This window comes from Artibeus jamaicensis, unplaced genomic scaffold, assembly GCF_021234435.1.
Source record: "Artibeus jamaicensis isolate MK-2021 breed Jamaican fruit bat unplaced genomic scaffold, CSHL_Jam_final contig_548, whole genome shotgun sequence".
In the NCBI taxonomy this organism is placed as follows: domain Eukaryota; kingdom Metazoa; phylum Chordata; class Mammalia; order Chiroptera; family Phyllostomidae; genus Artibeus; species Artibeus jamaicensis.
Window position 1 is genome coordinate 19,136,359 of NW_026521883.1, and position 27,420 is coordinate 19,163,778.

Sequence of the window (27,420 nt, forward strand, 5' to 3'; positions counted from 1 at the left end):
CCAAGTTGCACCACGGGCTGCAATCCACCTGGGGCTCAGTCACAAGTCTGCGCCAGCCTCTGTGTAAAGGAGGAGGAGGAGACTAAAATTATCCTCCAAGTCTGGGACAGGCCCTCGGATGACATCTCCTCAGCTACCCTGTGCTCTAACAGCGCCGCTCGGACTGCTGGCCCCAGACGCGCCGCAGCCGTCTGAACTCAGAACCGAGGCGACCGCGGCTGGTCGCCCCGCGCCTCTCTGGCCTCCCGGGCTCCGCGGGCCGCACGCAGCCTCCGCCTCCCCCCAGACCCCGCGCCCTGGCGGCGGACCGCACCTGCACCCAAACCCAAGCCCCCTTATCAACTCTGGGCGCCCGAGGCGTTGCCATAACAACCCGGCGCCAGCCGCGGAGGCCGCCGGGGAGGAAGTGACGAGCGGTGGGTTGGCTGTTGTTGGGACACGTGACCCGGGCAGTGTTTTGACAGGGCAAACAGCAGAGAAAGAACTGGGCAAGCGAGGGGGATCGGGAGCTGGGCGCCAGAGCTAGAGACAGCGGGCGGGCGAAGAGCTGGCAGAGACGCGGGGCAGGCGGGCCGGCTGGGGGCCCCGGGCTCGGGCGCGAGTCGGTCGGGGCCAGCGGCTGAGGGCTGGGAGCAGAGCGAGGCTGCAGCTGAGGCGGGGGTGGATGGCCACAGGGGCGCCCCGGAGCAGCGTCGGACTTGTCGTCTCGGGCCCCCATGGTGCCCTAACGCAGCCCTGGGGGGCGCTGCGCGCCACACTCCGCTCTCGCCCGTCCTGCGCCTCTCCGAACCTCGGGTCTGAGGTGGGAGTGTGATGTGAGTCTGCGGGCGAGCGGCTGAGAGAAGTGCCAAGAGGAGGAGGGATCGGCACCGGAGAGGAGAGCGAGTTAGGCGGCAGAGGTCGGCCGAGGGAGCCATGAAAACAACGCTCCGGTGGGGAGAGGGGCTGGCGTGGCGCTCCGTGCGGCCGGGCGGAGGGAAGTCCGGGGCCGCACGGGACGGCTGCGCAGAGCGGGGGCGAGCGCCCAGCCGTGAACCCCTGCCCCGGGCGACCTCCGGCCTGGCCGCGCAGAGCTAGGGGTGGCGGGGAGCGACCCGGGACGGCCGGGCGGAGTTCGTTTGGGGCGGGGGGCTGGGCTCGAGGAGATGACTCGCTTTGGTTTCTGACCCTCTTATTGTGTAAACTTGGCCGGGTTGCGGCAGAAAGGCTAGCCGGAGGGTAATTACACAGGTGAGGCCCCGCCGGGCGGGAGGAGCCCTTGGGGAGGCGCCAGGGGGTCTTAAAGAGTTTCCTGCGCCCCGGCTCCAGGTCGGAGAATTTCCGTGTCCGCCACTGCAGAGGTACCACTGTTCCCAGCGGCGTTTTTAAAAATTTTTTTATTTTTACAAACGGGCTGGTTAGCTTGCGTTGCTTGAGTTGTTTTTTTTTTTTTTTCTTTGCCTGTACCTCCAGGTTATAAATAGATCTTCCTTTTGGTTTAGAGACACTGTGTCAAAGAAGGACACTTTGGCCTGGAGAGTACCAGGGCGGGGGAGAGGGGTGCTCAGTCCGGAGGAGACTGGGGAGGTGGTGCAGAAAGTTTTGCTTTTTTCAAGCCTGTCGATGGTGCTGTCACCGCAGTTAGTGCCAGGAAGAGGCCTGTTAACAGTTTTCTTGCAAGGTCTGAGAGTTAGAGCAGAACCTGATTAATTTTACTTTGGTCTCTTTTAGCATTTTGCAAACAGCAGAAGCCACAGAATCAGCGGTGAGCCTGTTGAAAGAACCCACACGTGTATTTCACAGCACCCTGGGTGGAAATTGGATGTGAAAATGAAGCCAGACCGAGGTAAATGATTTATTTAAGTAGGTTTTTTTTCCCCCTGTGCCCCATTTTAGAAGCACTAACCTAATTCTGTGGGAGGACTAACTCTTTGTATTGCATATGATTTGTTTCTGTTACGGATTCCAGCTGGTAAGGTACAGAAGGGTACAATGGAAGACAGAGTTAGGATCTACACTGGAGGATAATCTTCAAAACTGAAGTAGTTTCCAGAGAAATTCTGTTGTAACTCAAAATGAAATTGTCAAGCACAGCATTTGTAACCATTGCCACAATACTTGGTATCATTTTAGAGTTATCAGTACATTATTCATTTTAGGTAAAGTCAATCTAACTTCAGTTTTAAAGAGGTTTACAAGTTTTTTCGGCTTAAGAAGTTGAACTTGATGCGAAAATTTAGTTTAAGACTGAGATTACCAATGCTATTTTATTACTAATATTGCTTTCATTAGCTGATTCTTGTGCTTTAGGTGAACTTGAAAACTTTGCATCATACTCCAGAATAGGGATTCAATATATCAACAAATAGACAGTTACAGCTATTGAAATCCCTAATAAGTAACTATGTGATTTCCTTTCCAAACCTGTATTTTCAGGATTTAGGAGAAAAACTGTTTTTTAAGGACTTCAGGGGAACTGAGAACTCTTATCAGTTTTCTTTTGATTAATGTCATGGATCAAGATGAGATTTTAATTTAGTAGTAGTTAGGAGTGAAGGCTTTTCGGTCAGATGGGGATTTGATTCCAAGGAAGATTGTAAGAAGAGAATTATTATATTTGTAGGGAGTTGGACCAGATGACAAAATTCCTTCCAAATCCAAGACTTTAGGAATGGAAATGTTCATTTATCCTCATATGAATAAGATGCTCATTTTTAAAAAGATGTGTATTAACCTAGTTTTCACCATAATTTTTCCAGAGTGGATTAGAAAGACAAATTTTCTATTCTAGTTAAAATATGTCTTTGGAACTGGTGTCTTATTAAAATGTACTGGAAAGCCCCATTGGTTGGAGTGTCCCCCATAAACCAGAAGGTCTCAGGTTCGATTCCAAGGTTTCCGGTTTGATCCACCTCCCAGCATATGTTGTTGGCAACCAAGCGATGTATCTCTCTCCCTTCCTCTCTCTCTACAAAAGCGATGAAAAAAAAAATGCCCTTGGGTGAGGAATGAATACATACGTACATACATACATACATACATACATAAATAAATAATGAGATGCACTTGGAAGAAGTGGAGAAAGCCAGACTTAATTTAGTGGCTTAAGTTAGTTTTAAGTGTTTGGCTGTTTTTAAAAATTAGCTATTTATGCATAAAGTATTAGTAGGTATATTGCTAAAAAGCAGGTTGTTTGTGTAGAATCTCAAGTTTATTTAGACCTAGAGTACATCAGCGACTTTGGAAAAAAATGTCACCAAGGTCACTAATTGCATCTCAGAATAAACAAGCAAATAAAATTGAAGTTACTATGTGTTTTGAGGTTTGTTGTGGTTAAAGGTTGCCTTCAGGTTGTAAGCAGTTTTAAAATATTTGCATACAATCTCTGTTTTAACCAAAACTAGTACTAAACACGATAAAAAGTTACTTATATATTGATAGTTTATTAGAGAACATAAATTTGTCAAGACTCCTAAAGAAGTAACATTTTTTTCCTTCTAAAATTGTAGTTAAGTATTATGTAAAAATGATGGCATTGCAAGTTTAATGTTATTATATTTCATAGTAATAATGAGCCTTTAGGCCCATGGCTTTCTTTTGACCAGGACCCAGAGAAGGTAACATCTTTTACTTTGCAAAATAGAATAGAAATACTGAACCAAACTTTTTGCAAGACAATCTTACCTTGCTATTTGAATGTGGTCTTATATTTACTGTTTTATTTCTATTTTAAAAAATTGCTGTCACAACCCAGTGAACTGATTTCTTTACCTGAAATTGGAAAGGCATAGGTATGAGTGAAACTTAGCTAGATAATAATAATACTTCACTTTTTCTACATTGGTGTCTAAGAAACTGTTTTACATGAGTGAATTTTCTGGATAATTCAAACTTTACTCTGTAAATGCCAAAAAAAAAATTTAAGTTGTAATCATGATATATGGACAAATCTCTAAAATGATAATGCTTCCTTGCCCTTAAAAAAATATGTATATATAAAATCAATGTAGTTTGATTTTTACTTAATGGTAAAGGGGCATTGTTATGAGTATCAACTTTGTACTCTGTCATAATCTAGAAATGCCCTAAACACATTTAAACTGATAAGGGTTTTTTTTTTTTTTGCCTTTAAAAAAGTCTACTTAAACTAGTAGATTTTTTGTTTTTTAGATTTGATTTTTAAATTCTTGTGCTATCAACAGTCTTTGTTGCTAAAATGCTTATTCTTGCCTCCCTTTAATTTCACCACTATAAGTCTCTGGGCTAGAGAACTAGATAACCATGCTTAATACTGAGTTCTCTATAAAATGAGAGTAAATAGAAGAACCCTTCAGACATTCATTCAGAATCTGAGTAAAGTGCATGAATTCTAAGAGTAGAAATTTGGAGACATTCGCTTAGTGTGAGACAACAGCTGTGCTTCAGAGAGTTTCTGAATAAGTACAATAGGAGCCTCTTGTCCTACATGATTGGGTGTGATAGTTGGCTAGTTGGAAAAGTCAGTTTAAGTGAATTATTTTAAAAAACCCTTACTTATTTCACCTGTCTTTTGATGTAGCATCAGGCCCTTCTGAAGGGAGAAATGGGACCTGTTTTTCAGAGTTAGATAGCGATCCTTTTTTGTATAAAATACACCAGTACTGTACATATAGTTTTGATTTCTTTTAAGTGGAATAAGACTTTGCAGAGCACCCTAAGGGTATAATCTTTTACATTAAAAAAATTACTTTTAATATTTCGTATGATGTCATGGGTGTCTTATATACGTATATTTTCTACAGGAATTCATTTTGGGGAGAGAAGAATATATGTTCATCAGAATATGCTTTTTCCAAAGCATTCGACAGTTTTCACTCAAATAAGTTTTTTTTGCACTGATTTCATTGGCCTATATAATATTTAAATAAATAAGTTAATTTCAAGGGGCATAAACAGATTTGGGAACAGAGACCAAATACTAGTTAAACATACAACTCTGTTAGTAGAAGTAAAAGTGTTCAGGCAATCAAAGTACAGTAAGTCCTCAATTAATGTCATGGATTGGTTCTTGGAAATGGCAACTTTAAGCAAAACAATGTATCAAAGTTGTATTCCCAGAAGCTAACTGATATAAACAAGAGTTAAGTTCCTATAACATATTTCTGGTCATAGAAACATCACCAAATTTTTAAATAAAGACACCACACACTTCTAACATTAAACATTGAAATAAATGTGAGCTATACATACATTTCAGAATAGTGGTAAAAAACAAGGAAGATACTTGTTTTCCAACCCACTTATTCCAGTTCAGGGTCACAGATGGCTGGATCCTTTCCCTAGAAGCTCAGGACACAAGGTGGGGACCACCCTGGACAGGTCACCCTTCCACTGCAGGATGCATCACACCACACCCACACTCACTCAACTGGGACAAGTCAAACACATCTTTCATCTCACATGAACATCTTTGGGATGTGGAAGGAAACTGGAGGAAACCCACGTAGACATGGGGGAATGTGCTGATTCTGCACAGACAGTGGCCTGGTCTGAAAATCAGGTTTTGTTCCTCATCAACATTATAGTGAAACACTGCTATTCAGGGACCTGCTATACCCTGTTAAATATTGGTGTCTTTTAGTTTGCACTTATGGAGGTTATGGAAGCATTGGCCCATCTTGCTAGCTGATTAAGTGAAAGTCAGGAGAGCTCCTATTGCACTTTCAGATAATCAAGACGTTACTTACTGTACAGCACAGCAGTTTTCAACCTTTTTCATCTCATGGCACACATAAACTAATTACTAAAAGTCCGTGGCACAACAAAAAATGTTATGTTTTTTGCCAAACTAAAAAAAAAAATAGGTATAATTTTGATTCATTGACACCAGATGGCTATTGCTGTGTTGCCTGTTGTCATTTTTAAATTTGGCAGTGTAAGGGAAAAGAGATCAGTGCCCCTGACTAAATAGTCAGGTATTGCGTGTTTTAAAAGTTCCTGTGGGCTCAGTCCGGGTAGCTCAGTTGGTTAGCGCATTGTCCCACCATGCCAAGGTCACAGGTTTAATCCCTGGTCAGGGCACATACAAAGATCAACCAGTGAATGCATGGAGTGGAAAAACAAATAGAGGTTTCTCTCTCTTTCTTCCCCTCCCTCCCTCCCACCCTCTTTCCCTTCTCTCTCTCTCTCCTCTCCTCTCATTCCCTAAAAAAAATCAATTAAAAAATTTCTTGTGGCACACTAGTTGAAAATCACTGGTGTATAGTACAATTGCTACATTTCACAGTTGTCGATAGTATTTTACTATTGTCTGAGGTACGTCTTTTAATTTTTTTAATTTTTAAGCAGTTATATAACATTACTTGGGCTGTGCTGCTAAAGATGACTCTTTCATGTTATCATTAGCTCAGGCTTTGGAGTCAGACCTGTATTTGTGTCCTTGTTACATTACTGGCTGGCTATTTAATCACCAAATTGCTTAATCCCTGAATCTCAGGTTCTTTGTAAAATGGGGACAATTCAAACCTCTCTTAATTGTTAGGATGAAATGTGACAGTGTTTGGCACAAAGATATAAATTAAATGATAACCATGATCGTGTTAAATAAGACATTATAGATGTTTAAATGTTGGTCAGTTACAAAAGATGTTCAATAGAGATAAGGAAATAATCAAATGTGCAATAACCTAACACTATTTTGTTTTGTTTTATATTCAGAGTGTTCAACCTGCTAAGGCTCAAGCAGATTTAATCGGCTATTAATATATATTTATTTGAGAAAAATATAATAACTGCAAAAGGATGCTTGCTATATATGTGTAATTTATTTCTTTATATTGTCATTTGTTGTTACAATTATAGTTTAATGTCTATGTGTAAGAGGTGACATGGGTGGACTAAGCTTCCAAGGAATAGATTTTTTAAAGGCTGTTAACTGCTGAGTAAAACTGGGCCGCTTTGAAGGTTTTATAACAGTACTCTACCTTGTACCCAAGGATGTCAAGTTTGGACCTGGTCCTAGACATGTGTTGAATATATCCAGTGTTTCAAGAGAAGTCTAAAGTGTGATCTTTGTGTGGAAGTAATTAAAAAATTATGTTGTGTCATAAATGTATGGTATTTCTAATTATTTGTTTTTGAGTGAGTTATATTTTTCCCTATAAAGATATATTTCAAAATAATGGTATATAACTTTACATTTTGATTTTAAAAGTTCCCAAAATTTCAAAATCTTAAGTATATGGTATTATACAACAATCTGAGTAGAACAAAAATTTTTTTTAGTAAAGATTTTATTTATTTTATTATTTTTTTCATATATTTTTATTGTTGTTCAAGTACCGTTATCTCCATTTTCCCCCCTTTAAAGATTTTATTTATTTATTTTCAGACAAAGGGAGAGGGAAGGAGGAAAAGAGGGAGAGGAACATCAGTGTGTGGTTGCCTCTCGTGTGCCTCCCACAGGGGACCTGGCCCACAACCCAGGCATCATTGGGAATCGTCAGTGGTGACCCTTTGGTTCACAGGCCAGTGCTTGATCCATTGAGCCACACCAGCCAAGGCAAAATTTTTTTTAATTTAAAAGATTAATGTCATTTGCTGTGCTTTATGTTTTGGTTAGAAATAGTTTTTACATCAGATGTTTCTAAGAGTGTTGTCTGAGCTTATTAACTGTTATGAATGATGAAGTCCTATAATATCCAGTAAATCATCAATAAGTAATTTAAACATACTGTATTTCAATTCATATTTAAATACATTATAGGCCATCTATGGTTCTTAAGTTAAAGCTAATGGTGGAAAACCTGTTGCACAAGCAAAATACCCAACGCTTTTTTTTTTTCCCGAGGTTAAAAACTGAAAGGAGTGCTGTCTCGGTTTTTACTTTGCTATATAGATTGAATGTTTGTTTCCTCCAAAACTTTTTATGTTGAAATCTTAACCCCAAGATGGCAGTAGGAAGTGGAGACTTTGGGAGGTGATGAAGTCATGAGAGTGGAGTCCTCAGGAATGGCATTAGTGGCCTTATCAAAGAGGCCCAAGAAATCCCCCCACCCCTTCTCTGTCTGAGGTTATAGTGAAAAGACAGTCATCTATGAGGAAGCCAGCTCTCACGGAATCTGCTATCTCCTTGATCTTAGCCTTCCCGGCCTCTAGAACTGTGAGAAATAAATATCTGTTTATAAGCTACCTAGTTTATTTTTTTATTTATTTTTAAAAATTTTACTGAATATTTTGGGCTAACATTGGTTAATAAAATTATACGGGTTTCACATGTACAGTTCTAGAATTCATCATCCGTATATTGTATTGTGTGTTTACCAGCACAGGTCAAGTCTCCTCCATCACCATTTATACCCCCTGTACCCTCTTCTGCCTCCCCCACACCCCATTTCCCTGTGGTGATCATTATACTGTTGTCTGTGTACACGAGCGGTGTTTTGTGGGGTTTTTTTGCTTAATCCCTTCACCATTTTCACCCAGCCCTGCAACCCCTCTCCCTTCTGACAGCTGTCAGTCTGTTCTGTGTATCTATGAGTCTGTTTCTGTTGTGTTAGTCTATTTTGTTCATTAGATTCCACATATGAGAGAAATCATATGGTATTTGTCTTTCTCTGACTGCCTCATTTTACTTAGCATAATGCTGTCCAGGTCTACCCATTGCTGTCACAAAGGGTAAGATTTCCTTCTTTTTTATGGCCAAGAAGCATTCCATTGTGTAACTGTACCACAGCTTTCTTATCTACTCATCCACTGATGGATATTTGGGCTGCTTCCAAACCTTGGCTATTGTAAATAATACTGCAATGAGCATAGCAGTGCATGTATTTTCTCAGATTGGTGTTTCAGGTTTTTTCGGTTACTTTCTCAGAAGTGGAATTGCTGAGTCACAGGCAGTTCCATTTTTATTTTTTTCAGGCAACCCCATACTGTTTTCCACAGTGGCTGTATCAATGTGCACTCCCACCAACAGTGCATGAGGGTTTCCTTTCCTCCACAGCCTCCCCAACACTTGTTTGTTGATTTATTGATGATGGCCATTCTGACAGATGTGAGGTGATATCTCACTGTGGTTTTAATTTGCATTTCTGTGATGATTAATGACATTGAACATCTTTTCATATATCTGTTGGCCGTATCTGTATGCCCTCTTTGGAGAAGTGTCTATTCAGCCACCTAGTTTGTAATATTTTTTTATAGCGCCCCAAATGAAATAAGATACCTCCTTTCTCATTAAACTACTAATTTAAGTTTTATAGTCCCCTGCTGCCTACTGCCCCCCCACCATCTGAAGCTAAGGGTTTTAAAAGCCAAGGGAATGTTAAACTTAGAATAACTTAGTGCTGACTTTTTTGGTAAAAAAAATTGAAGTTATAGTACCTGGAAAAAGCATTTTACTTAAGCGGTTACGTGAAAGTCAATTTGTCAGTAGTTAATTTTGTCTTTGCTTAAATGGGTAAAACAATCAGAATAGTTTCTTGATTATGTCAGACTTTCTTACTAAACTGAAACAGGATGGACTGGGTAAAAATGACAGTAGCTAAAAAATATTAGAAAATAGTTTATGTGCAATACCAAAGATACCCAGCAATAATCTGAGTTGAGTGTTGTCATATTTTCCTATCTATGTAAAAGTTACTCAGCCAGGAAAATTACAAGAAGGCATTTTTCCTCTCTTCCCCTGTTCACCATGCCTAGCCCCACTGGCTACCTTTTAGTTTTTGATTACTACCCAGGGCCACATACATGCACTACTCCTTCTGCCTAAAAGCCTTTCTCTCCAGTCATCACGTTGGTAGCCCATGTCATCCTGCTGATTGTGGCTTAATGGGTATTTGTTGAAAGAATGAATGACTGGTATGTCTCAATGTTTGTGGATTGAATAGGAGTAGAAGCAGATGGTTAGCAATCATTGGTCATGTTATTGACACCAACTGAAATTCTGCCAGCGAAGGGATTTGTTTGAATTAATGACTATTAGGTTATTATCACAAGTTTATATCCAAGTTTTTACTTATTATAAAATATTTTTATTTGTTGATTTTGAGAGAGAAAGAAGGAACCGTCGATTTGTTGTTCCACTTATTTATGCACTCATTGGTTGATTCCTGTATGAGTCCTAAGCATGGATCAAACACACGACCTTGGTGTATCAAAATGATGCTCTAACAACTGAGCTACCTGGCCAGGGCTACACCCAATTTTTAGAACATAGATTTAAAATACACTTGTAGGGGAAGTGGTGAAGGAAAATGGAGACAACTGTACTGAAGCAACAATAAAAAAAATAAATAAATAAAATACACTTGTGTATAACTTAAAGGAAAGTTATATTTTTTAAACTGATTACATCTCACTGAATTGAAATAAAATTCCGTGAAATGACTAAACTAGGCAAAAGCCATTTGATATAGGTGGTCCTCGGTTTATATGCATCTGGTTAAAACCAAGGGATCCATATGCAAACATTTGCTAGAAATTCTCTACCCTCCATCCACCATGCTGAATATGTTGCTATTTGTGTGTGTGTGCGTATGAGAGAGAGAGAGAAATTGAATTAAATTGGTTGGAGAGCTTTAGGTTTACAAATACAAGAAGGTAGGATAGGTTAATAGGAAAAAGATTCAGAAGATTTGGAGTATAGATTGGGATTCCTCATGTCACTTAGAGGTTTTCTCATCTGTGAAATGTATTGGGCTGAAAGTGTTGATTCAGAGCTTCAGGTGATATGATGTGTCAGAGAACTTTGTACGCTGGGAAGTGCTGCATATAGTTTACCTATGGGCAGGAATGTTTGTATAGATGAGCAGCTGCATCGTAGTTGGAGCCACTCTGTGTGAAAATATCCATTCACACAGTGCCTGATTTTTAAAAACATTTTCCTTTGTCCTTTTGACATTATACCAACTAGAAATTCATTTAGATTAATAAATGTATATTTAATTACACATTTTTGAGGACCGTTGAAATGATGGTCGGACTTTGGTATAAAATTAGCTCAAAGGAGTCCTTAGTTGCATTCTATAATGCAGGAAGAGTTAATACCCTAAGGCTTTAGAGTCATACTTAGGAATTTAGTAGTCAAATGACCTTGAAGAAATTCCATGGCCTGTCTGAACTTCACTTCTTTTTGTTCTAACACCATCAACCTTAAGGATGGTGAGAGAGACAGAGAACCAATGGTTTAGCACCTATACCTGGCACAGGGTAGGGGTTGGTATGTGTTTTACTAACAAGGATACACAACTTTAATCAGCTGTAGTGAGAAAATGGGCCTGCCTTCTTGCTTTCCTTCCTTCCTTTCACAGAAAAGCATTCAATTTATTTAACCTTTATAAGGAAATGATGATCCAAAGAAATGGGTAAACCCAAGTGTTTTTATACGACAAGCTGTAGGAAAATGTGATAGGTAGGTATAATCTAAGAGTAGTAAACTGGGGGAATCTTAGCAAGATTTACTTATTTAGAATAAACAGAATGAGCCTGTTTATTCAGATTCGTTTAGGCTTCCTTCTGCCTTTGGAGATAAGGATATTCCTTTCCTCTGGATATTGGGAGGGCACTTCTCTCATGAGGGTCTTACGACTTGCTTAGGGGGAGTTGGCCATTGTCAGTCATTCTTGTACCTGCCGGACAGAATGAGTGTTTCAAAGCTCTAGTCAACACAGACGTAAGAGATCAACAGACCCTCATTGTGTCACTTTGTTTTTTTTTAAATTTTTATTTATTTATTTATTTATTTATTTAAATTGATTATGCTGTTACAGTTGTTCTATTCCCCCCTTCATTCCCCTCCACCCTGCCCCCCCATCCCCACCATCATTGTGTCACTTTGAAACATATTCTGGAATACAGCAGAGGAACTGGAAACGAGCATTAAACAATATACATCTGTAATGCACATTCAGTGGAAAGGGGAAGTAGGTAACTGGAGCACATCACCTATTTCTGGGCAATAACGTACCGTAATGTAGCACTAGGTAGTGCTACCTTAGAGTAGCACTAGGGCAAAGCGACTGGGGTAGAGGTGGACACTAGAAGAAGCTTGATGGAAAATATTAGAGTGGCAAGATAGCGTCCAGAACTGCTTTTTTCTTTATTTCAGAACATTACCTAGGATTGATTCAGTGCTTAGGGTGTGGCCCTGCTGTTTCTGTGACTCCGAATTTAGACTTGTTCCGTGGTGCAGCAAGTAATGGCTGTTAAAGGATAAGAAATTTTGGTAGGCTTGTCTGAGAATCTAATTGTAACTCACATTATTTATAAATAATAATACTTGACCATTAAGTATTATTATTTGATCATTAAGTATTATTATTTGATAAGTATGACCATTATTTACTTAAAAACTTATCTTTTGGGGAGTACAACCAATTTGTAGTTGGAGGTTAACATTTTAAATTAATATTAAGTTTCTATTTTTTAATTTTTCCACTTATCAAACATATGTTGTTGAATGGAATTAAAATTTGGTATCTGAAATCAGGCCTTTTGTTGTTGTTGTTATTGTTGTTGTTGTTGATTTGAAATTAGATCATTTAAATACTTCGCTCTGCTTTAACCACAGTGGCTCAGTTGGTCGGAGCATTATTCCATACACCAGAAGGTTGGTGGTTCGATTCCTAGTCAAGGCACATACCTAGGTCATGGGTTTGATCCCTGGTCAGGAAGTATATGGGATGCAATCTCTTGATGTTTCTCTCTCACATCAATGTCTCTCTCTCTCTCTAAAAATCAATAAACATATTTTAAAGATTTTATTTATTAATTTTAGAGAGAGGAGTAGGGAGGGAGAAAGAGAGGGAGAGAAACATTGATATGAGAGCAAAACATCAATTGGTTGCCTCTCGAAAGCATCCTGAGTGGGAGCTAAACACACAAACCAAGTACGTGCCCCAACTGGGAATCGAACCTGTCACTCTTTGTTGAATGACGCCCAACCAATTATCTACACTAGTCAGCGCAATAAACATTATAAAAATTTTGAGTAGTTAATACTGACATCTAGAAATTTGTTTTACATTTTTAAACCATGTCGCCAATTTTGTTTTGTGAAGAGATGTCATGGTTTGTCACGTGATAGTGTATCATTTCTAGTTACATTTATAACAGTAACAGAACGTGTAATGTTAGCACTTACTGTTGGCAAACTGCTTTTTGTTTTTGAGATTTGGTTTTAAAAATAACTTTAGGTTAAAACTTCATATCATACTTGGTATACTTGATGAAAAGATACTGATGTATATAAGAAATTCGGACTTATTTTATTTAAAAAATTAGCCATAAGGATGTCTTTGAACTTCCCTACTTTGCTTACTCTATAATTTCATTTGTCTAATTTTAAAAAATCTCATACCCATTGAAAAGTTGGAATCATAGAAGTCACATCCAAATGCCTTTTCAGAGACTGATTGTGAACATTCTCCTTACCTCTTTTGTTTCATCTTAGTGGGTAAGATGGATAAATTACATAGACAGACACAGGGATTCGGTTTTTTTGTTTTTCTTTTAAATAGCTTATTTATTTATTTTTAGAGAAGAGAAGGGAGAGAGAAAGAGGGAGAGAAACATCAATGTGTGGTTGCCTCTCGTGTGCCCCCTAATGGGGACCTGGCCTGCAACCCAGGCATGTGCCCTGACTGGGAATGGAACTAGTGACCCTTTGGTTTGCAGGCCGGCACTCAATCCACTGAGCCACACGAGCCAGGGAGGTTTGTTGTTTCTTTTTAATAAATTGAGAGTATGTTGCAGACACCTTGACACTTCATCCCTGTGCACATGGAACTTGCTGGCATCAGCACATAAAGGCTGATTTTGTACATTTCTCCCCAACTCTGCATTAGGATGGTTGCCCGAAATCAGCAATGGTGTCAATATTTGTACCATGGAAATTGACACTGCAACAAAGCAGGGCTTTTTTCCCTCTGGAGCCATTTGTTAACCATTTATCTCCACTGCATCTGTCTCCCCAAAATAACTTTCTCCTACATACCTGCAATTCAGTTATCACACTCAAGAAATCTAACACTGACGCAATACTGATATCCAGTGTGCAGTTGACATTTACATTTCCCTAGTCATCGCAATATTACCTTTAGTCACTTTAAGGAAGTTGCTTCCTGTTACAGACAGGGAGTTAGACTCGTGTTGGACAACATTTAGAAAGGTTTTAGAGTACATTGTAGGGACACATGAAGGTAGAAGTGAGTAAAATTACTGGCTTTTGGAAAAAAGACAACTAGGTCATGTAAATTGAATAGTTAATTAAAATTTTAGCAGTTTTTCCTTATTTAACTTTAAAAAAAAACATTACATGGACAAAGTGGATTTAAGAGAAAAGTGTGGATGAAATTTCAAGATTTTTTTCTATTGAAAAAGCTGAACGCTTTAGCTTCAGGCTACCTCTCTGACCTCATTTCCCTGTGTTCTAAGGTTCCCTGTACCCTGGGTACATTGATCTCACTGTCCTTCAGTCACCACAGGCAGACTGACACTGTGGGTCCCTTGCATTTGCTCTCTGCTTTTGGAATGCAAGTCTCACAACCATGTCCTTTACTGCACTTGACTTTCTGCTGCGTTGTCACACGCTCCTTAAAAAAGTGTTCCTTGATCATCCTATAAAAGAGTACAAAAAGTTCCTCTCTCTTTACATTACTTATCTTCATAGTCCTTATCACTGCTTACCTTGATGGTCTATATCTATTTATTTTCTTTTTGTTTTTCTCCCCAATAAGAATGTAAGCTTCATGACAGGGACTTAGTGACATTTGTTTACTGCTGTTTCCCCATGTGTGGACTGGTGCCTGGCATTCAGTAGCTGCTCAATAAGTATTTATTGTTAAATGAATGCTTACATGCATTTTAGTATCTTTGTGGTGTAGTGTAAAGTTATTAGTGGAAAATGTTATATATTCCTTTTCTGTAATTTGTTGGTTTTGTAATCCTATAGAATTAGTTCTGTAGTGTGTTTGTTTCTAAATGGGGATATTTATGCCCACTTCTCAAGGTTATTAGAGGATCAAATGAGATAACTACACAAACGTAAGTAATGCAAGGCATTTGCTAACTGAATAAATGGTAAAAGGAATGTCTCTGCTATCAGAGTTCATAGGGAATGATTGATTTCAGCTGAGGTGAATAATTTCAGGGCAGAGACAGCAGCTGGATTGAGCCTTTAGAGACGTGTATGATTTGGGTAGATGGGAATTTACAGAGGGTAAGGGGGAGAGGACTGGAAGAGAGGTCATTCTGAACAATTAATTGCTCAAGGGATAGCATGTACATTAATGTGAATTGGAGGGCTTACCTCTCTCTTTTCCTTTTGCCACCATTCTTTGTAATATGTGGGGGACTAGTGTTCCCTTTTATGAGAATATTAACAGCATACAATACTGACAGTACCATAGCTATTTTATAATACTCTTTTGACAGAGACATAAAGTACATTATTTCTAATAAAGTGTCTGTGTTATAATAAATACAGGGGAGAGAAACGGAATGGCATTGGAGATTCCTTTTCTCATTCCAGATAATTGCTGGCAAAAATTTAATAAACTCTGTGGAATTAGAGGCCCTCGATCCTTCCAAGCGTATGTGCTCTGTGAGAGCAAGGAGATCCCCACACTACCAATAAGTTTTCCTAGTTGTATTTAGGAGAAAATGGGCTCGTATCCTTTCTCTTAGCCATCCAGATAAACACTTCCACACCAAAGCTTCAAGGAAAAAAAATTTTGTCCATGGGAGGGGTGTGTTGAGTGTATTTGGTAGAAAGAGCACAAAGCAGGAAATCTTAGAGTCCATTTATAACTCTTTTTTTAAAAATTCTCTGGGAATGTGTGTTCTTAAGTTCATATACTCACTATTCCGAAGCTGGGATAAGGGACATACCTGTGTCTTTAAGGAAGTATATTCGGATCTTGGTAATTATTGTATTGATTGTGTGCTGGTCCTGGAGGCATATTTCTGTAATCTAGCACATAATAACTCTGGCCTGTGCTTTTTTCTGTAGTTTCTCTTACAGCGTTCAGGTAACTGCCAGGGGACTCTGAGTGGCTAACAACTGAAAAAAATCCTCAGGTTACATGAAGTTACAGATTAAATTTCATTATGAAGAACATAGGACATGAAAATGCTTTTGTTATTCTGAAATTACTCTTCAAAATCATGCTTTTACTAGAAATCAGAGTTGGGAAGGTCCTTAGAGATTGTCACTGTCATTTTTACAGTGGAGAAAATATAAAGCTCCAAGAAAAAGAAGTAATCTGTCCAGCTACAACACAAAAACTCCAATTTTCTACTTGCCAGTTGCTATTTTTCATACTACACTACTTATAGCAAGAGCACAACCTCCTCTAGGTTCTGGCACCAGAAGTGACATAAAAGGTCATCCATGCAGCCTTCCTCAAGGAACTCGAAAGAAACAAAGGCTAGGTGATTCTATTTCAACACAGCGCTCCAGTTAATTTGTACAGGGTGGGGCAAAAGTAGGTCTACAGTTGTTCACATGGAAAAGAATACAATAATGAATAAATAATACTACAAGAGTAAACTCTTGTGTTTTAGGTACTCACAACTGTAAACCTACTTTTGCCCCACCCTGTGTGTGCTGGAAATAAAATGATGAGCAAGAACTAAGGAACTTGTAGTAAAATGTAATCTTTCCTGGTGTTTTTTCCAGAGCCCACAGGCAAATCAGGACTGGAAGTTACCTTGTGCTGTTTTGGTAGAGGCACAGGTGCGGAGTGGGGGAAGTAACCTAAGAGGAAAAGAGTATCAGATGGCCTGCACAGACTTGTAGATCTACATTCTACTATTCTTTTCTATTTGTAGTGGTCTCAGAAATTTTTGGTTTGAGTATGTGTGTGTGTTCCTTTTTATTTTGTCTTGTTTTTGAGAATAAGGAATGGAAATTTATTCTCAGTAAGTATAGACTTCAAACGAGGTGCTCGGTTCCTGAGACCTTATTGATTTTCCACTCTAGGCAATGCAGCCGAAACTTGCCTGGTCTAAAAGGTTAGAAACTATTGAGATACTCAAATCATAAATACTTTCCACAAGCTTGCTGGGTGAAGTGACAATATAAACTGAAATTGTGTTGAAAATGGAGAGCTTTGCCAGACAGATTGACTGTAGCATTTGTGTAAGGAAAACTCCTGTCTCCCTCTACACAAAAAGGTATACTCAGTAGGTTACAGAATTTGTGCATTCTGAGTCCTTTGGAACCTACACACCTGTGTCTCTGGTAGTATTGTGTCACTGAAGTAAAGGTTTATAGAACTGAGTTATGACAGCCTGTGAGGTGTGTGAATTCTGATTGTAAATCTCTAGTAACTACTTCTTTATCAAACTCTATTTAGTAAAATAAAACTATCAACCTTGAATGTATGCTTCTGAAGCCCATGTTGGTTGCATGTGATAAGGTAGAACCAAATCCCATATGAGGACATATTAGGGGATGGTGGTAATTGAGAGACAGTATCACATGGAGCAGTGACTTTAGATTTTTTTTGACTGCCCACAGTTACAAAGAAAGTTGATGTTGCTGCCCCTAACAGCACTCCCTCTCCCCAAACAGTAGTCTTTACTCAATTTCACTTATGCAGTGGTGGCTAATGTCTTTAGTATTTTATTTAAAAAGAAAATGATAGTCCTAATAGCTTAATTTCACAGTACATTTAATTCTACAGGTTGTTTTAGCATTTAGAACTAGAAAGACCTGTGTTCAAGTTCTGATTTTGTCATCTATATATGAGCTTGGTCAAATTATTTGACTTCTCTGGTCTTCAGTTTCCTCATTGATTAAAATTGAGGTAATAATGGTATTCATTTTAATAGATTTCTTAAAATAATGACATGATGTTAGTAAAGTGGTGGTGCCAGGCATTTAATAAACACGTAATCAATGGCTGTTTTGATTCTTCTTTTTTAAAAAGATTTTATTTATTTAATTTTTCACAGAGTGGGAGGGAGAAAGAGAGGGAGAGAAATACCAATGTGTGTTTGCCTCTCACATGCCCCTTACTGGGGACCTGGCCTGAAACCCAGGCATGTGCCCTAGACTGGGAATCGAACTGGCAACTCTTTGATTCTCAGGTGGGCACTTTACTGAGTCACACCAGCCAGCATCTATTTTGATTCTCTTCAAAGTTTGTTAGATTAGGAAATTGGAAGTGCTAATAATGGTGAATCTTCTTCAGAAAGAAATTAATTCAGTTTTAGATGTGTTAGAGTTTGAGTTGCTAAAGGTAGCCAGACGAGTTTAGTAATATCATTTGGAAATTAGATACTTGAAATAGTCTGAAATTAGCAAATTGTTAAAAAAAACTGCTAGCATTCAGGGTATTAAAACTTTGGGGACTTAACAATTGAGTCTTTCTTAAAGCTATATAAGATTTACTTAATTCTACAAAACTGGTTTACTTTTTAGATTTCTGGTAAAATTCTCCAAAATTTAAAATGCAGAATTTGTCATTTGTGTGACTGTTGGCATAATTTGTAGAGGTAATCACATCTACCAGAGATAGATAGTCGTGGGGAAAACCACATAGGACTTGGACTTAACGAAGTATCCCACTGGCTGCCTTAAGCTCTTCATCTACAAAATACTCTTTAAAAAAAAAAGATTGTATTATTTATTTATTTTTTAGTGAGAGGAAGGAAGAGAGAAAGAGAAGGAGAGAATCATCAATGTGCGGTTGCCTCTCATGCACCCCCTACTGGGGGCCTGGCCCACAACCCAGGCATGTGCCCTGACTAGGAATTGAACCTGCAACCCATTGATTCTCAGGCCAGCACTCAACCACTGAGCCACGCCAGCCAGGTCTCATCTACAAAATAAATCCTTGTTTCACAAAGTTACAATGATCTAATGGACAGATAAATATAACATACATTATATTCATGGCAATACTTTACTAAAAGATTATTTTATCAAAATAAAAAAGTTACAATTGGTTCTAGATTTATAAATGAATCATACCTGTCATTCCTTACAGTATAATAGCAGGATATTAACAATACCCCACAATGTGTCCTTAAAGAAGGATGAGTATAGGTAAAGGGGAACCCATATACATCTTGGCACACATTTTATATAATAACGGTGATATTAATTTATAAAGACTACGTATATAGGATATTAAAAGCACTTGATCTTGATACTTTTAAATATGACTTGTGTGTACAGGATATTATTAGACAAAGTGTTTGTCCAGTAGCTTAGATTATAAATAACCCTTGTTCTAGCTCATTTTAAACAATGTAGTATGAACCATGCCAAAAAAAAACAGGCTAGAACATTTTCTTCTCTCCAAGATCTTGGTTTTGTAAACAGGGCTGTGCTCCTGGAACTAATCTAGGTCATCATAACCCCAAATCTTTTGAAAGATGAGAACCTCAAGTAAGACTCTTAGGTACTTTTTAATATTTTGAAATTAAGACATGTTTTAGCTCTTAGAAACACAGTATTCTTGGATTGCTGTTTGGCCAGTTGGCTTATTTGTACCATGTCATAATGAATACAGATCACTGAGTAATCATTTCAGCAATGTTTGCTAGGAATCTCCATGCGAGTGGAAATTAATGTAATTTATTATAGATTAATTTGTCCCAGTACTGACCTAACAGCAAAACAGTTTGTTGTTGAATAAGAGGTGATTTAATGAGAAAAACAAAATTTCCCTAATATCCAAAAATGGATAACAATTTAAATTTTTGTTGTTGTTTAGTCCTTTTGCAAGTTAGTTATTGAGCTGTGAAGTGAGTTGTTAAATGTGACATGTTTAAGAAACTTTAAAAATATCAGTGTCATAAAAATCTTTCTTTGGTAGTCAAGATTTAAATTTCATCCCCATTGTTATTAATATGGGATACTGCTAATGTATTGCCCTTTCTTTGTCCGAGTGGGTGTGAATCTTTGTGGGTGTGTGAGTATGTACGTATGCATGCACATTCACAGTTCTGTAACATCCCGTAGACCTGATGTTTGCATAGGGAAAGAGGAAACCTAAATTGCTTGAAAGCCAAGTACTGAGCTAGGTAGTTGGTAACTCTTAGAGAAATCATTATCCCCACTTCACAGATGAAGAAATAGATTCAGATAGGTTAAATAATTTGATGGCACAGCTTGTTAATTATAATAAAACCTGAGCCCTAGACTATCTGGCTCTTCTCCATTATGCTGTGCTGCTCTAAGGGATCTTTCCAGTAATGAGGCTAGATATTGTACAAACATGTTCAGACTGCCATCCCCTGCAAAACCACCAGGGTTGATGGTATCCTTTTCGTATAGCACGATGCAGTTTTCAACATAATTTTACCCTATCTTATTTGATCCTTAGAATATAAGAAGATTGCAGGCAAAAAAAAAAAATCCCAACTTAAATGTGAGCGATTTCAGAGAAGTGCTTACAGACACCAAGCTGATGAGAGGTAGAGGTTCGATCTGAACCCAGATCTGCAGCTCCTGTTCAGTGCCCTTTTCTGCTTTCTTTATCTTCTCTGGATTAGATAGGTGATCTTTGGTCATGAAATAGTGAAGGTTTACAGACTGAATCTTGTGTTGTGTCATGTAGTAATCACACTACAGCTACAGCCTGGTTCTCTGTTTAGCAGTCACATCCTGTTTTCCTGTTGTTAGGACAGTTTTGATGTGTAATGAACTGTAGTGGTGGTTATTGAACAAGTAATAAATGGAAAATGTTGACTTGAGAGTTCTGTATTTAAACTTATTTCTTGTTTAACTCCACATTTGCCTTACGGAAATGTATATAAGAAACAAACTGTCAAGGAAAGGATAGTAGTGGTTAAGAGCTCATATGGTAGATTCAGGAAGACCTACATTTGAATCCTGAATTTGCTCAGGAACAAGCCTGTTTCCTCCTCTGTAGGGATAGTGACTGTCCCAGGGTCAGAGGAGGTGGTTCCAGGAAGAGATTAGCACCATGCCCGGCCAGTGGGCCTTACATATACAGTAGCTTTTTAATCATTACCTTTGATGGGTTCTTTTTTTTTTTCCTTTCTAATAGTAGTATTTCTTTTTGTGTGGAAAGTGACCAATCTAGTAAGATTATCTCTAAAATATCTTAAAAGTGAATAGTTTTCAATTATTCTGCCAACAGAGAGTAGATGATAAAACAATTGATATTTAAAATTATTTCATTTTTATATTTAAAATATGTAGTTTAAAAATCATGAGAAATCTGCTTTCCTATTTACTTCTTCACATTATGATAGTGTAAGTAATTTATATTTTTGAGCTGGTTATTGGGAAAACACAATTATGACCCTGTTGGAGGGATGCAAGGGAATAGGGGGTTTTTGATGGTTGGGGGTGGAGAATTGAAAACCTGGGACTAGGATTTAGTATAGAATTTCGTATTATTCAGATTCCTAACTTTATACTCCTGAGACCTGCAACATAGGTAATGAGTCATTATGTTATAGCACACACATTCATAGCTTTGTATACCAAGATGAACAAACCAGAGAGAAGCAAGCATTTTTTAGAATTATATGAAGTACCATTTTAAATTTATTAGAAAACTGGCAGCCCATTTCACTAAATAAATGATCTGGGAGCATTTCACTAAATAAATCTCTTGGTTTGGTTATACTTTTGAAGATGGTATGTCTCTTGGAGCTCATTTTGTTAACTTACAATTACTTATTTTAAAGGGTGTTTTTTATTTATTTTTTAGAGAGGGGAAAGGGAAGGCGAAAGATAAGGGCAAGAAACATCAATGTGTGGTTGCCTCTCTTGCACCCCCTACTGGGGACCTAGCCTGAAACACAGGCATGTGCCCTAACAGGGAATCAAACTAGTGACCCTTTGCCTCACAGGCCAGTGCACAATCCACTGAGCCGCACCAGCCAGGGCTTTTGATAACTTACAATTACGTGTTTCTGACTGAATTTAATTTGTTATCTGTAAGTTCTTTTTGTATATGATGTTAACCAATAGTTTAAGATTGTAGATAAATGATATCATTAGCCTTTAATTAAAAAGTTTAAAAACGGAAGTAGTCCAAAACAATTTAGGGATTATATGTTACTCCTTGTTTGAAAGATATAAGAAGAGGTTAATTTTGAATTATAAAGTCATTCATCTAAAAATTAAAAATAACAACTTACTTCCTATGACTAGAAGCTGTAGTCATACAGCTTCTAGGAGCCATAGTCATACTTCTAGCCGTATGACTTGAATAAACAGAATTTTTTATTTTTCATAATTCTTCAGTTATAGTTGTCACACCTTTTCCCCCATTGCTCTCCCCTTTACCATGCCCCCCACTCCCACAGTCAGTCCTTGCCATTGTCCATGCCCATGAGTCCTCTATTTATGTTCCTTCTTATTCAAAGAATGCAAATAATGATCCTTGTTCTATTTACCTCCTGTAGTTGTGAAGTCAAGTCAAAGAGTATATGTGTATAAATCAATCATCGTGCTGGTAAGCAATATTGTAGGCAAACATAGTGCCTCTCTTTAAAGTACTAACAGAGAGACTTCCACCAAGATGGAGGCGTAGGTGGAGACGCCGTGCTTTCTCCCACAACCAAGTTGAGAGACAACAGAATATTAGCAACAGAAAACACAGCCAGAACACAAAAAATAAAACTTTTTGGAAGTCTGATAACAACCAGTTCTTCAGCCTGATTGGTAAGAGGGACAAAGCCAGCAGCTGGTGGAGCAGGGTTACACAGAAAAACTCGGTCAGATGGACTAAGGCGCGTGGATCCCAGGCGTGGGGTTGCAATGGGCGGACCTAGTGAGCAACCGGCGTACCCAGCAAGGGTGCAGGGTTGCAGGTTGACTGTGGTCCTGCATTCGTGCATAGATAGACCAGCGAGGGAGGGGACAGTGAGATGACAGGACCACGCAGGCCCCAGTGGCAAGAGGCAGCAGAGGGGGCCGCCAATTCCCCGCTCAGACCCCGCCCCCACATACAGCATCACAACCCAGCAACCTGGGCACCCCGCCCTGGTAAACACCTAAGGCACGAACAGACCAAAAATGGCTCAAGAAGATCTCAAAGCCCCAGAGCCCATAAATCTAAGCGAACAAGAAATAGCAAAACTTTCAGATGCACAGTTCAAAACACTGGTGATCAGGATGCTCACAGAACTGGTTGATTTTAGTCACAAATTAGAGGAACATATGAAGGCTAAACTAATTGAAATGAAGGGAATTGCACAGGAAACCAATAGTGATGAAGAGGAAGCTGGGACTCAAATCAAGGGAGTGAACCAGAAGGAAGAACAGAAACAAGAACTCAAAAAAATGAGAAGAGACTTAGGAACCTCCAGGACATCTTTAAATGCTCCAACATCCGAATTATAGGGGTATCAGAAGGGGGAAAGGAACAGCCACCAGTGGAAAACTTACTTGAACAAATAATAAAGGAGAATTTCCCCAATCTGGCAAAGGCAATAGACTTCCAGGAAATCCAGGAAGCTCAGAGAGTCCCAAAGAAGTTGGACCCAAGAAGAAATACAACAAGGCACATCATCATTACATTAGCCAAGATTAAAATGAAGGAGACAATCCTAGAAGCAGCAAGAGATAAGGGGACAATCACCTACAAAGGAGTTCCCATCAGACTGTCAGTGGATTTCTCAAAAGAGACCTTACAGGCAAGAAGGGGCTGGAAAGAGGTATTCCAAGTCATGAAATCCAAAGACCTACAACCAAGATTACTCTATCCAGCAAAACTTTCATTTAGAATGGAAGGACAGATAAAGTGCTTCTCAGATAAGATCAAATTCAAGGAGTTCATCATCACCAAGCCCTTATTATATGAAATGTTAAAGGGACTTAGCTAAGAAAAAGAAGATAAAAAAGATGGACAGTGAAAGGACAGCAAACTCACAGTTATTAACAACCACACCTAAAACAAAAGCAAACTAAAAGGACAGCTAGATCAGGAGTGGAAACATAGAAATGAAGATCTCATGGAGGGTTCACAACAGGTCAGTGGGAGGAGGAGAAGGGGGGAGAAGGTACAGAAAATAAGTAGCATAGACGGTAGGTAGAAAATAGATAGCAGGGAGGGCAAGAATAGTAGGGGAAATATAGAATCTAAAGAACTTGAGACACGTGGTCATAAACTAAAGGGGGGAATGGTGGGGGAGGGGGTGTGCAGGGTGGAGGGGAATGAAGGGGGAAATAAAACAATTGTAATGGCATAATTAATAAAATATATTTTAAAAAATAAAGTACTAACAGTGTGATGAAGGAAGAGAATTTTATTAAACCAGTCATTTTGCAAATAATTACTTAACATTCTATGAGCCAAGTACTAAGAAAAAAGTATAGGGATCCTGACTAGTCTTGGATCTAGATTAAAGCTGACCAGGGAGAAGAAATTTAAGCTGAGAACATCAATTGAACGGGTTGTGGGAGACCACTCCTAGTGGAAGAGAAATAGTATTTGCAGAGAAGTTGAAGGGTATTTAGTCAGCAAAAGTCCAGTCTGGCTGGCAGTGAGCACCCTTTAGCCTTCACAGCAGCCCTATTTTATGGCTAAGAAAACTGAAGCTCAGAATGCTTCAGTAATTTATATAGGGTCTTAACATTTTGCAAATAACAGATTAGCCATTGAACCCAGGTTGATTGGCCTAACTCCCAAATCTTGGTTTTGTCTACTGTGCCATTCTTTCTCTGAGTCACTTATCTCATGGGCTTATTGTGCTTCCAAACACATCTTTCTTCTAGCTATTTCTCAGAGGGCTTAGCAGCTCTCTCTCCTGCTAATTGTGAAGCCAATGATCAGGTTCTTTCTCTATGCTAATGTAATAATGAGGCTTAACTTTTACAGTATGTACACTGTGTACTCTTACTTGTATACTATAGAATAGAGATTTTCAACCTTTTCCATCTCACGGCACACATAAACTAATGGCTAAAATTCTGCAGCACACAAAAAGATAGTTTTTGCTAATCTCACAAAAGAATAGGTATAATTTTGGTTCATCCACACCAACGGCTTGTTGTTTTGGCTGTTGTTATTTTTATCTTTGACACTCTAAGGGAAAACAGGTCAGTCCCCCTGACTAAGTAATCAGGTATTGCATGTTTTAAAAATTCTTGCAGCACACGGGTTGCAAATCACTGCTCTAGAACTCCAGGGATCCTAAAAGCTTTTTCAGGGGTAAAAATCTCATGGGTTCTGGAGCTCATACAAAAAACCGCAGTGACGTCTCACTTAAAAATAGCCTCGTGACACTCATGGGGTGCTTTAATAGAGCCAGTGTTTCCATCAGCCCCTGCTTTTTAACCCCTAAGAACTCCAGAATAAGATCTGAGTAATAATAACACTGTGTTTCTGCTGTAGCCTCTGCCTACTGCCACTAACCTCCCCCATATAAAAATCCTAAAGCCATCACTAACAGTGAGTGCATTTTATTGGAAGAATTAAAGTAAAAAGGGTTTCATTGCTTTAAAAGTTTCAAAAACACTATTCTAATCTTTGTGATGTTCTGGGGAAGTATCTCCTGCTAATGAGTTTTTTTTCTGATCCTTCATATCTGCTTATCTCCTACTACCTGCATTAACTTGCCCAAACATCTTTGTAAACTGGGGAGAGATTCTGTTGTTGTTCTTAAAGCTTGTGGAGACAATACAGATGGGTATATTGGAGCCCAGTACTTGAAACCTGAAAAAAAACTATATCTGTATTTCCAGATAATTTTATGATAGGTAAAATAAGGGCATTCAGGCTAAAAATGTTGTTTTATGTAAGAAAAGATTGAAATTTAAAAAATTTTATTCAGTGTTATCTTTACTGAATTTATTGGGGTGACATTGATTAACATAATTATATAGATTTCAGGGGTACAACTCTACATCTGTACATTGTATTGTGTGTTCACCACTAAGAAGAGATATTTTAATGCCAATATTGAGTTAAATCTTTCATTTTGGTCAGAGTTTACTAAGTAAACTGACTGTTTTTCCTTCTTAAATCTTTGTCTAATCAATCTGTTAACCTCAATTTTTCTCGCTGTCATAAAGGTACTGCATAAATTCGGGGGGAGCTGTTTTAGGCCCTCACCCACTTTAATTAATGGCTCATGCTTTCCTAGGAATTGTGAAGTTTATTGTAAAGTAACTCATAGTTCTAGGTAGATGGAGTTTGATGCTTTATTCTAATTGTTGTAAAATTTTGTATTTCTGTGTTTTCAGGGGGTGTCCCTTGGTAGAACCTGATTTACTTGAAATGCAAAGTAATAAATCAATTCCTTCTACCACCCTCTTTGTCCCCAGTGTTTTATGTGAAACACTGACTGAAATGTTTGCCTTACAAATTTCTCTTTTTAAAAGCACCCAGAGACACACATTTTAGGGGTTCATGCTAGATACTCTGTCATTATGGCTCTACTGTTCTTTCCTTTCAAGTTGCCTAAACACAGCTGAGTTGGTGAGAGGAGCAAAGACAACAGGATAGTGCTGCCAAGTAGACAGGAAGCCGTAGTGGACCTAGCGAGCAGGGGCGGCTGAGCACACCCTCTGTCCAATCAGCTGTGAGTGCTGTTGCTATGTGCACTCTTACTCTGCTGCCTTTGTGAAAAACCTTAGAGGGAAAGCGGAATCAGCACCCACCACTGAACGTTTTAACCACTGCAGACATCTGGATCCCTCAGTTACTGACTGTATAGCAATTGACAGCCAGAAGGCAACTTCTTTTATACAAGGATTCCAGTATGGTTTTCAGTGGAAACAAAGGGCTTCACAGAGAAGGTGTGTAATGAAGTGTTTTTAACGGCATTATTTTTAAGCTTCCAATTTTCTGTAGTTGTTTACCAGTTGTGGTGTTTGCTTTGCATGGATTTTTAATAAATAGGTCAAGAAAAATGATCTCACTTTGAAAAACATTGAACTTAGGGAATTTTATTTAGCTTCATACAGCCTGTTTCTTTGAACAGCATTGCTTTAGAGATTATTAAAATGCTGATCTGAACAATGAGTAGGAAGAAAAGAAACCAAAATACAATGAGCTCACTATAAAGGGGAGAAAATAAGATAAAAATGAGAATACTGGAAAGAGAATAAATGTTCGGCAGAAGCATTAACTGTATTTGGGGGCAGGAGGTATTTTTTAATATAAAAGCTGTTAAGGAGAATGTATTTAAAATAAGTTATATGTTTTTAACTAAAAATTATTGTTTATGAATTTGACAGATTATCAGAATTTAGCTTAGTGAGAATTTTGACATAGTTTAAGGAATTGATGTACTGTTTTACAAAGGATTTCTGAAGATGCTACCTCAAATTCTAGTCTCCCAATTATTTGATGTGTTGACTAGTTCTGTGCAATTCAGATAAAGGATGGTAGTATATGTAATCCAACCGCAAAGTTGGTGTTGTATTCTATTGCACAAGACATCATAAATGGTTAAGATCATATTTTAAAACTAAAGTAGGTCTCTTAGATATGATAATTTCATATTTGAATTAGTTAATGA

General features: G+C 38.5%; 1 protein-coding gene across 6 annotated transcripts in view; it reads left to right on the forward strand.

The window, feature by feature from the left end:
• Positions 1–455: 455 nt before the first annotated feature.
• ATOSA (atos homolog A) overlaps positions 456–27,420 on the forward strand; it is an 88,295-nt gene continuing 61,330 nt past the window's right edge. Inside the window, exons 1-2 of one of the 6 annotated variants that reach the window (XM_053670176.1) lie at positions 456–932; positions 1,711–1,825. In XM_053670176.1, coding sequence (XP_053526151.1) covers positions 1,810–1,825 — 16 coding nt within the window. In that variant the 5' untranslated portion in view covers positions 456–932; positions 1,711–1,809. Of the gene's footprint in view, positions 933–1,103; positions 1,231–1,710; positions 1,826–24,140; positions 26,696–27,420 lie in introns of those variants that run through there. The other 5 variants (XM_053670175.1, XM_053670178.1, XM_053670177.1 and 2 more) reach the window with 5 other exon arrangements.